This window comes from Mandrillus leucophaeus, unplaced genomic scaffold (assembly GCF_000951045.1).
Source record: "Mandrillus leucophaeus isolate KB7577 unplaced genomic scaffold, Mleu.le_1.0 Scaffold32, whole genome shotgun sequence".
Classification (NCBI taxonomy): Eukaryota; Metazoa; Chordata; class Mammalia; order Primates; family Cercopithecidae; genus Mandrillus; species Mandrillus leucophaeus.
The window spans coordinates 2,028,219-2,039,358 of NW_012103365.1; the positions used below are offsets into that span (position 1 = coordinate 2,028,219).

Below are 11,140 nucleotides of genomic sequence, written 5' to 3' on the forward strand. Positions count from 1 at the left end.
CCGGGCGAGGTGGCAGGCGCCTGTAGTCCCAGTTACTCGGGAGGCTGAGGCAGGAGAATGGCGTGAACCCGGGAGGCGGAGCTTGCAGTGAGCTGAGATCCGGCCACTGCACTCCAGCCTGGGTGACAGAGCAAGACTCTGTCTCAAAAAAAAAAAAAAAAAGAAAATGTGTATACACATACATACGGACACACACACACCATGGAATACTATGCAGCCATAAAAAATAATGAGATCATGTCCCTTACAGCAACATGGATGCAGCTGGAACCGGTATCCTAAGTGAACTAACACAGGATCAGAAAACCAAATACCACGTTCTCACTTGTAAGTCGGAGCTAAACATTGAGTAAACGTGGACGGAAGGGAACAACAGGCACCGGGGCCTACTGGAGGGTGGAGGGTGAAGATCCAAAAAAGACCCATTGGGGGCTGGGCACAGTGGCTCACACCTGTAATCCCAGTACTTTGGGAGGCTGAGGTGGGTGGATCACCTGAGGTCAGGAGTTCATGACCAGCCTGGCCAACATGGTGAAACCCCGTCTCAACTAAAAATACAAAAAATTAGTCAGGTGTGGTGGCAGGTGCATGGTAGTGGGTGTAATCTCAGCTACTTGGGAGGCTGAGGCGGGAGAATCACTTGAACCTGGGAGGCGGAGGTTGCAGTGAGCCAAGATCGGGCCACTGCACTCCAGCCTGGGCGACAAGAGTGAAACTCCGTCTCAAATAAAAAAACCCATGGGGTGTTATGCTTATTACCTGGGTGAAATAATCTGTCCACCAGACCCCATGACACATAATTTACCTATGTAACAAACGTGCACATACACCCTTGAACCTAAATAAAAGTTTAAAAAAGAAAAGAGGAATATGCCTGCCTAACATGCCTGAAATAACTCTAGAGCAACCCAGAAGGAACCAGCGTATTGGTACCTGCAAGAAGGGAAGCAGATGAATGTGGACCCAATCCCAGAGCTGACTCCCATCCTTCGAGCACCTCATCTCTCAGCCATGAGATTCTCGGCTGGCTGAGGGCCCCTCACCTTAGTCCCTCTGCCTCGAAGACACTTACTGTAGGTCTTTGGTTCCTCTTCCCTCCCTGTACTAAAAATGTCAAGTAAAAGGAGAGCAATTATTTTGATGTAACTCTCAAACTAAACCTTATCAAGAGCTAGGCAATATGTACATATTATCTACATCAACCCCAAGGAACCAACACAGTGCTAAAGAGTAAAAGGGGCAGAACTGATAATGATGTGTGGCAATGTCAAACTGACCTTCCAGGAGGAAAGAGAGCCTCCCATTCTCCAAAACTGTTAAACTGTATTAATTTAGAAAGGGATCTTTAGGACAGGGATGAACAACTAGTCCCACCTGCTGATGTCAGCTGATAATAAGCTAATGGAAACCAAAACAAATTTTTTTTTGAAGCAGAAAGTCCATTTCCATGAATATATTCACTCCTGATATGAAGGTGGGGAGAGAGCCTTACTTCAAGTACACGGTTGGAGAAGCCATTGTTTTTGACATGCTTGATACCAATGACAAATCAGACCTTTAAAAATATTAAGCAATGTCAATATGAAAATATAAAAAAGCACTTTATAGACATCATTGAAAAACTGAAGACTGGGGAAAATGTTGGTTTTATAGATTTATTTTCAAAGAGTAAAACACTTATACAATTTAAATACACGTCCATCAGAATCACTCTGTCAGAGTCAGCAATAATGCGAAAATGTGTCCTCACTGCCAGACATTCGCCACTATCATCTGAGTCCTCTCTCCCCAAAGCCAAAGGGTCTGGAAAAGATAAAATAAGGTCAATGTTATTTTTGATGTGTTCTTACTAATGGTAAGTGACATCTTTCAGGTGCTAAAAATGCAGCATCTGGCTGAGTGCAGTGGCTCTCGTAATCCCAGCCCTTGGGGAGACCAAGGTGGGCGGATCACCTGAGGTCAGGAGTTCAAGACCAGCCTGGCCAACATGGTAAAACCCCATCTCTACTAAAAATATAAAAATTAGCTGAGCGTGGAGGTACACGCCTGTAATCCCAGTTACCCAGGAGGCTGAGGCAGGAGAATCGCTTGAACCCAGGAGGCGGAGGTTACAGAAAGCTGAGATCATGCCACTACACTCCAGCCTGGGCAACAGAGCAAGATTCCATCTAAAAAAACAAACAAACAAAAAGACAGGGTCACTAAAAGCTAAAGACACTAATACAATGTTTTAATGCAAAAAGTCTTATTTGACTATTCTAGGGCCCAAGTAACAAGAGCTACTATTTACTGAGAGGCTTCTTTACATCATTGTATTAAGTGATATATACACTCTCTGCAATTTTGCTTTCACAAAAGCCCCAGGTAGGTCCTATCATTACCCCCATATTACATACGAGGAAACTGAGGCTTACAGAGCTAAGCAGTCTGCCTGAGACCACCAGGCTTACAGAGTGTGGCAGAGCTGAAAATAAACTTGGGTGTGTCTTGACTCCAAAGTCCATCTTCTTACCCATGAGGCCTCTCTTGCCTAATTAAGAGCCAGGTTGGGCCGGGCGCAGTGGCGCATGCCTATAATCCCAGCACTTTGGGAGGCTGAGGCGGGCAGATCATGAGGTCAGGAGATCAAGACCATCCTGGCTAACATGGTGAAACCCTGTCTCTACTAAAAATACAAAAAATTAGCTGGGCGTGATGGCGGGCGCCTGTAGTCATAGCTACTTGGGAGGCTGAGGCAGGAGAATGGCGTGAAACCAGGAGGCGGAGCTTGCAGTGAGCCAAGATCGTACCACTGCACTCCAGCCTGGGTGACAGAGCGAGACTCCGTCTCCAAAAAAAACAAAAAGAGCCAGGTCATCTCAGTGTCTTACCCAGCAGGCTGGGCTTGCCTTGGGTGAGTAATTGAGGGAGACAGAGGTCTGTTTCCAGGTTACCCTGCTCAGTACTTTGTACAAAACTCTGCTTTTGTGAGGAGAGCTGACAGTCAAGGGAGTTCTATCCAGGAATGACAGCTCTCAACCTCTCAAAGATCACCACCACAGCTGGGCCCCTTTGAGTGGCAGACAACAGGAAAGGGCTTGCATTTTATAAGCAGTGAAAAATCTTGGTCAAGCATTTCCATTTTCTATTTCTTCTTGAGTTTCCTTTATTGAAGAACCACAGACAATTAAATCTATGGGTGAACATCATTTTAGAAGTCTAATTATTTACCTGATACTTTATTCATACACATCCTTCTTATCTGCAATGTAATCTACAATTTCTTGTGGACACATTAACTTTTCAGCATCTGTATCAGGAATTTCAAACCCTAAAAGAAAAATACACAACAATGTGAGAGAGTTTAAAAAAAAAAAATCCTTTAGAACTGAACACACCTGACCCTTCTACAACAGCTACAAGTATATCAAAACTTTCAGCAACCTTGAATGCCATTTAGGTTGTGGGCCAGTTAGCTTCTAGACAGTATGCATGCAGGTTGGGTACAATGCTTTGGAGGTATGTTTGTTTGTTTGTTGAGACAGAATTCATATAATAGCAAATTCCTCCTTGTGTGTGTGTGTGTGTGTGTGTGTGTATATATATATATAAAAATTTGGTAGTGTGTGTATATATATATATAAAATTTTGTTTTTAGTATATTCAGAACATTGTGCAACCATCACCATTGTGTAAAAGAGACCCAGTGCCCATCAGCAGTCACTCCCCATCCTCCCTAGTTCTGGCAACCACTCGTCTACTTTCTATCTTGATTTGCCTCTTCTTGACATTTCATGTAAATGGTATATAACGTGTCATCTTCTGTGTCTGGCTTCTTTCACTCAGCACGTTCTCGAGGGTCATCATGCTGTAACACACGTCACCCATGCCTTTTTTTTTTTTCATGATGGTTGGGTTTTTATAAGTGGCTGGGTTTGGATAGTTAGCTTACTTTGGGCCAAACGCTGTGCTGAGCATTTTACACATAATCTCTAATTCTCACAGCAATCCCAATCCTGGGGTTCCTACTATTATCACCCACTTTACAGCTGCGGAAACAGGCTTTGAGAGGTAGTTACTTGTCCAGGCTCATACCTAAGCTCAATTCCAGACCTGGTACTGTGAAGCACTAGGCAAAGGATTCCATCCTAGTCAGCATCATCTGTGAGGAATTTTAACTAGGCCCTGCTCTGCAGAATAGCACAGAAGTCCTTTGATTTCCTATTCAACCAACTCACGCAGAAACAGCCATGGAGCCTTAGAAAGGTCTCACTTGCACAACACACCGTCCCAAACTTGGAGTGTGCACGTGAGCCAGGATAGGAGACCAAGGCCAGAGGCTCTGGGTGCGTCTCTTGTCCTGGCACACATTACTTCTACCTGGTTCACGTTACCCGAGCTCAGGAGGGGCTGACGTGCCATCGACATGTGTTCCGGGCAGGCTTTTGCCCTTTGTCTTAGAACTCCGTCTGAAGAATCAGTCCCCCGGAACCATCTCTGGTCATTCGGCTCTTGGCACAACACTGGGCACTCTGCTGGGCTTGTGCAACGTGCTTTCTGAATAAATGTACCATCCCTAAAGCTTACTTCACCTGATGGTAAGTGGGCAGGAAGGTGTGTGTAGGCAGTGGATACTACTGTTTCTACTAATATTTCATTCTAACTGCAATTCAGCCTCCCACCATTTCTTTCAGTTTAATCCACCTTAATCAAAAATCACAGTATATAGATACAAGACTGAGCCTTACCGAATTCGTCTTCCATGGCCATGATAATCTCCACTTGGTCCAAACTGTCTAAGCCCAGGTCTTTCATAAAATGAGAATCTACTGAAAGCTGCAAGAAAGGAGCACCAAACACAAAATTTAGTCCATGAAAGCATTTGCTTCCCAAGATAACAGGGTGGTACAATGCCACTTAATCACTATATCGAATTTTTTTATTATACTTTAAGTTTTAGGGTACATGTGCACAACGTGCAGGTTTGATACACAGGTATACATGTGCCATGTTGGCTTGCTGCACCCATCAACTCATCATTTACATTATGTATTTCTCCTAATGCTGTCCCTCCCCCAGCTCCCCACCCCGACAGGCCCCGGTGCGTGATGCTCCCCGCCCTGTGTCCAACCGATCTCATTGTTCAGTTCCCACCTATGAGTGAGAACATGAAGTGTTTGGTTTTCTGTCCTTGTGACTATATAGAATTCTTTTTAACATACAGAGGCCATGGCTGACATTTTATATGTAACCTGTGCTGGTATGTACATGGTTTGCTTTATCTTATTCTACTTTATTTTAAAGTGAACAATATATCCATAGCTAATGAAGAATTTCACTCTGTATGTTTTTTTGTTTGTTTTTTGTTTTTTGAGAGAGTCTCTCTCTGTCACCCAGGCTGGAGTGCAATGCAATGGCACGATCTTGGCTCACTGCAAACTCGGCCTCCCGGGTTCAAGCGATTCTCATGCCTCAGCGATTCTCATGCCTCAGCCTCCCGAGTAGCTGGGATTGCAGGCACCCACCACCATGATGCCCAGCTAATTTTTTTGTATTTTTAGTAGAGACAGGGTTTTTGCCATGCTGGCCAGGCTGGTCTTGAACTCCTGATCTCGGGTGATCCACCCACCTCAGCCTCCCAAAGTGCTGCGATTACAGGCGTGAGCTCCCGCACCCGGCCCAATCTATATGTTTTACTGAGATCTCTGATCATTGCTCTGAATGACATCTGAAGAAGTTTGGGTATTTTTGCTGCCTTACTGACAACTAAGGCCTAGACTCCACACCTTAAGTGGCATTATGATTATAAACTGTAGGCAGCTTCATGTTACAAAGTGTTTACTATCACCCTATCACTCTAATTTAGACCTCAGGATCACCAGGAATGATTCTTCAAAAACGCATATCAAAAACAAACTGCCTTACCTACACAACAGATTCCATTTATTTTCGTTGTTACACAGAGTCTCACCCTGCCGCCCAGGCTGCAGTGTGCAGTGGCGTGATCTCAGCTCACTGCCTCCTCTGCCTCCCTAGGCTGGACTGCAATGGCGCTATCTCGGCTCATTGCAACCTCCACCTCCTGGGTTCAAGTGATTCTCCTGCCTCAGCCTCCTGAGTAGCTGGGATTACAGGTATACAGCACCATGCCTGACTAATTTTGTATTTTTAGTAGAGATGAGGTTTTTCCATGTTGGTCAGGCTGGTCTCGAACTCCCAACCTCAGGTGATCTGCCCGCCTCAGCCTCCCAAAGTGCTGGGATTACAGGCATGAGCCACCGTGCCCGGCCACTTGTGTTTTTTAAAAAGGGTGAGATACACATATAATATACACATAATATACACACATATGCGTATACTTCTTTAACATATGCATTGAATACCTTTGGAAACACACATGAAACTGGTACTGCTGGCTGTCTCCCAGAATGGGCCTGGGTGGCTGGGAGCCAAGGAGATTTTTACTGAGTATCTTTCCCTTTGCATTTTGTACCATGTAATTTAAATACTCTATATTTAAAGAAAAAAATTCAAACCACCATCAGTTACCTTCTCTGGGTCAATCTTGTCATAGAGTTTCAATACGTAAAGAACACGGTCCCGGATGCCCTCTAACGTCAAAGGGGGCATGTCGCTATACTGGCGGCACAACTGTGTAACTCTACCAGGAACCTAGAGCGAGGGCAGGAAGGAAACACTGTCATTGAACGGAAAATGCCTCTAAATTAATGCACAAGCCTATAGGTAACCTTCACAGAAGTTTTAGGGCTGTAGAGAACGCACAGCATTGTGGCCGTTAGGACACACCAAGTTGCAGGACTGGGTAATCGCAGAAGCCCCAACAGTTCCGCAGCATCTCAGGCCTCCTTCCTGGGAGCTAGGACCGGCTCCTCTGCCTCCTGGGTTCAACCCTCAGGCTCTGGACGTTCATCCTGCTCTGCGACACTAACTGCCACTAAAATTGTCTAGCGTCTGCAGAATGTCTATGTCTTCTCATGGCATCTTCAGCATCCCGAGGCCTCTATAGAGTGCTGCCACCTTTAATAGGCAGACCCAAGTCAAAAAACCCACCAGGAAAGAGCTGTCATGGTAAACCCAAAGGCAATTCAAACTGAGGACCATACACCAGAAAGGTCTAGTTTGGTTCCAGCAGGTATCTATCTCCCTGACCTCAGCCAGGACAAAGGAAGCTGGCCACCCACCCAAAGAGAGGATGAGGGAGCTTACAGTCATTATATTCCAATCTGTTTCCCTTCCAGCAAGGCTTGGCCAGCCAAACCACGAGCCCTTCTGGCCTCTGCCGTGTTAGAGCAATCTCTCACGTATCTCTGCTATTAGTCGGCTCGATGTTTAGGTATTTTAGGGTACTGACCAGATTTCATTCAACAAATGTAGAATGAGCTGCAATTACAGGTCAGGGGGTTTAATGCTGTGGAAGGTACAACACAGAACCAGAGAAAACAAAACAGGGTATATGGCAGTTTTGCTCACTACAGAAATCCCTAATCTGGCTGGTCATGGTGGTTCACGCCTATAATCACAGCACTTTGGGAGGCCAAGGTGGGCAGATCACCTGAGGTCAGGAGTTCGAGACCAAGCTGGCCAACATGGTGAAACCCTATCTCTACTAAAAATACAAAAATTAGCCAAGCATGGTAGTGGGCGCCTGTAATCCCAGTTACTCAGGAGACTGAGGCAGGAGAATCGCTTGAACGTGGGAGGCAGAGGTTGCAGTGAGCCGAGACCATGCCACTGCATTCCAGCCTGGGCGACAGAGCAAGACTCTGTCTCAAAAAAAAAAAAAGGAATCCCTAATCTAAGTTGGTTTGTTTACCTCCTGAAGTTGATTTTAAGTCCAAGGCTTGGAGTTCTTAAGGCATTTCCCTATAGAAAGTGGGGCTGCTTGTTAGGGCTCAGGTCCCTGAAACTCACAGAGGTCCATGAAAAATCATAATAAATACTGCCCAGGGAACCAAACCAGTATAACCTCTGTATAAGAAACATTCATCTTGCATAAAGAACAGGTATTGGGCCACGTGTGGTGTCTCACACCTGTAATCCCAGTACTTTGCAAGGCCGAGGTGGGCCAATCACTTGAGGCCAGGAGTTCGAGACCAGCCTGGCCAACATGGTGAAGCCTCGTCTCTACTAAAAATACAAAAATTAGCCAGGCATGGTGGTGTGTGCCTGTAATCCCAGCTATTCAGGTGGCTGAGGCATGAGAATTGCTTGAACCCAGGAGAGAGGTTGCAGTGAGCTGAGATCATGCCACTGCACTCCACCTTGGGCCACAGAGCTGAGACTCTCTCTCAAAAAAAAAAAAAAAAGAAAAGAAAAGAAAAAGAAGTCAGTTATTAAAATCAGGTTTACGCCGGGCACAGTGGCTCACACCTGTAATCCCAACACTTTGGGAAGCTGAGGCAGGTAGATCATGAGGTCAGGAGTTCGAGACCAACCCGACCAATGTGGTAAAACCCCATCTCTACTAAAAATATAAAAATTAGCTGAGCGTGGTAGCATGTGCCTGTAATCCCATCTACTCAGGAGGCTGAAGCAGGAGAATCGCTTGAACCTGGGACACAGTGAGCCAAGATCACACCATTACACTCCAGCATGGGCGACAGAGTGAGATTCCTTCTCAAAAAAAAAAAAAAAAAAAAAAAAAAAAAATCAGGTTTAATCAGCAAGCTAAAGAGATGAGTTGGAGAGTATGATAGATACTCTAACCGAGCCTTTCTGAGTACTTTCAAGAGTTTTAGAGCACTTTTCTTTGTCTAAATGTCTGGTCTCCTTTCCTATTATACATGGTATCATTTCCTACTATGGGTTAAGGAGACCTTTGATACAGGCACATCATCGGCCTACTTAACAATGACTCAAATAGGTTTCCAAGTCATAAATAAAATGGAGAAGGAATAAAGAGAAAGGGGGAGAAATGAGGTAATATGGCAATGGCAGAAAAGAAGTTTCAGGTGGAGGGACCCAACAGAGGCTGTGTGCTTATCAAGAAATGGTATGAGGCCAGGTGTGGTGGCTCACGCCTGTAATCCCAGCACTTTGGGAGGGCAAGGTGGGCGGATCACTTGCGGTCAGAAGTTTAAGACCAGCTTGCCCAACATAGTGAAACCCCGTCTCTACTAAAAATACAAAAATTAGCCGGGCATGGTGACGTGTGCCTACAATCCCAGCTACTCAGGAGGCTGAAGTGGGAGGATCACTTGAACCTAGGAGGCAGAGGTTGCAGTGAACTCAGATCTTGGCTCTACACTCCAGCCTGGGCGATAGGGTGAGACTCCTCCTCCAAAAAAAAAAAAGAAAAAAAATGGTACGAGGCCAGGTGTGGTGGCTCATGCCTGTAATCCCAACAATTTGGGAGGCCAAAGTGGAAGGATCGCTTGAGCCCAGGAGTTCCAGACCAACCTGGGCAACAAAGCAAGACCTTGGACCCAGGGAGACTGCTGAGGATATATTCTATGTTCGTACATAGCTACCTATGAGGTCAACTAGGTTGTCAGCATTGTCCTCAGCAGCTCAGGCAAGGACCTACAGGGGCCAGGTGGGCACCGTGTGATTAAATTAAATGAGTCTCTGACTGGAGGCCACATGCCATCTAGAGTGGGTGCTGCATCAGGGTCAGCATGAGGCAGTAAGGTGGTGGGCAAGAGCTCAGACTCTGAAACTAGACCGCCTATGCCTGCACCATGGTGCTGGCTCTCACTAGTTGTTTGGCCTTGGGTGGGTTACTTAACCTTGTACATCTCAGTTTCCTCATCTATAAAATGGGGATAAACAACAGTACCATGCTCACAGGACTGTTGTGAAGAGATGAAGTAAAGGGCTTGGACATTGGCTGGCACTTACACAGTAAGTGCTATTTTGGGTTATTTAGTAGGATCCTGAGACCAATGACCAGCAGCAGCTAGTTTGATACCTTGGCTGTAGCGTAGCCCCAAAATACTTGATCCTACTCCCCTCTCATGCTTCTGCCTCTGGTCTCTATTGATTTCTTTTTCTTTTTTTTTTCAGACAGTCTCACTGTGTTGCCCAGGCTGGAGTGCAGTGTTGTGACCTCGGCTCACTACAACCTCTGCCTTCTGGGTTCAAGTGATTCTTATGCCTCTGCCTCCCAAGTAGCTGGGATTACAGGCATGCTCCACCATGCCTGGCTAATTTCTGTATTTTTAGTGGAGATGAGGTTTCACTATGTTGGCCAGGCTGGTCCTGAACTCCTGGTCTCAAGTGATCCACTCACCTCAGTCTCCGAAAGTGCTGGGATTACAGGCATAAACTACCACGCCTGGCCTCCATTGATTTCTTATCAAGTCAGGCTATGATATTGCCCTAAGCACTTTACACACATCATCTTCCTTCAGCTCTCCAGTAATCTGGTGAGATTCATGATACTATCACCCTCCTTTTTATAGATGAGAAACTGAGGCAGGGGGAGGTTAGGTATCCCCCTCACCCCCATGTTCTTCCAGCATGGCCTCTTGGAAGGTCTTGTTGCTCCTTCTAGCTGGATCTCTGTTGACTGGGAAAAAATAAAAGGGATACAAAATGGACAAGCACCTCCCCAACAGCCAACATGTGAGGTTTCTGGTGTTAATTGTTCTTCCTCAAGATCTACACTTAACAATTATATGGGCAATAAACCACCTCTCCCAGACATCAGAGAAGGTACTGTTTGCAGGTAAACAGTGAAGGCCCTCTGGACTAGTAATTCAAATGCATGAGGTTCCATCAGAATCCAGGTACTCCACTGGGGCCCACTTTTGCCTGAGGCAAACTCAGAGGAGGCTAAGGAGAGGGCTTTAAAGGCTGTCTCTACAAACTGCCGACTGGTCCACTCTACACAGGCAGCCCAGACCTCTCAAACTCAACAGTTTGGAAATGAACTCCTGACCTGTCTCCAAAACTCCTGCTTAGAGACCTCTGTTCCTTCTCCACCACCTGGGGCTTATTCCTTCAATAAGCCCTGCTTCATGTTCACTCCCTATGACCTTGGCAGAGAACATCCACAATTCCTCACTGCAGCACGCAGCTCCCTTCATGATATGCTCACTCTCTTCCCCCCAACAATGTTCCCTTCCAGACACCCTAAGAGTCAACCACAAGGGCTCTTCCTGGTCTCTGCACAGGCCTTCAAGATCATGTTTGCTGA

The 11,140-nt window shown here is 45.9% G+C and overlaps 1 protein-coding gene across 1 annotated transcript; it reads right to left on the reverse strand.

The window, feature by feature from the left end:
• Nucleotides 1-1,641: 1,641 nt before the first annotated feature.
• Nucleotides 1,642-10,875, reverse strand: NDUFAB1 (NADH dehydrogenase (ubiquinone) 1, alpha/beta subcomplex, 1, 8kDa). The gene is made up of 5 exons (XM_011987932.1): nucleotides 10,232-10,875; nucleotides 6,529-6,651; nucleotides 4,728-4,815; nucleotides 3,211-3,310; nucleotides 1,642-1,803 (listed from the first exon to the last, which is right to left on the reverse strand). Exons 1-4 carry the CDS (start codon nucleotides 10,262-10,264, stop codon nucleotides 3,219-3,221), a joined length of 336 nt encoding a protein of 111 aa, XP_011843322.1. The 5' UTR covers nucleotides 10,265-10,875; the 3' UTR covers nucleotides 1,642-1,803; nucleotides 3,211-3,218.
• Between the last annotated feature and the right edge of the window lie 265 nt (nucleotides 10,876-11,140).

Coding starts and splice junctions, on each gene's coding strand:
- NDUFAB1 (XM_011987932.1), bottom strand. CDS start 10,264: ATGCCTGTAATCCCAGCACTTTCGGAGACTGAG. Junction 6,652..10,231: donor CAGCACTTTCGGAGACTGAG/GTGAGTGGATCA, acceptor CCCTCGCTCTAG/GTTCCTGGTAGAGTTACACA. Junction 3,311..4,727: donor GGCCATGGAAGACGAATTCG/GTAAGGCTCAGT, acceptor TTTTTCTTTTAG/GGTTTGAAATTCCTGATACA.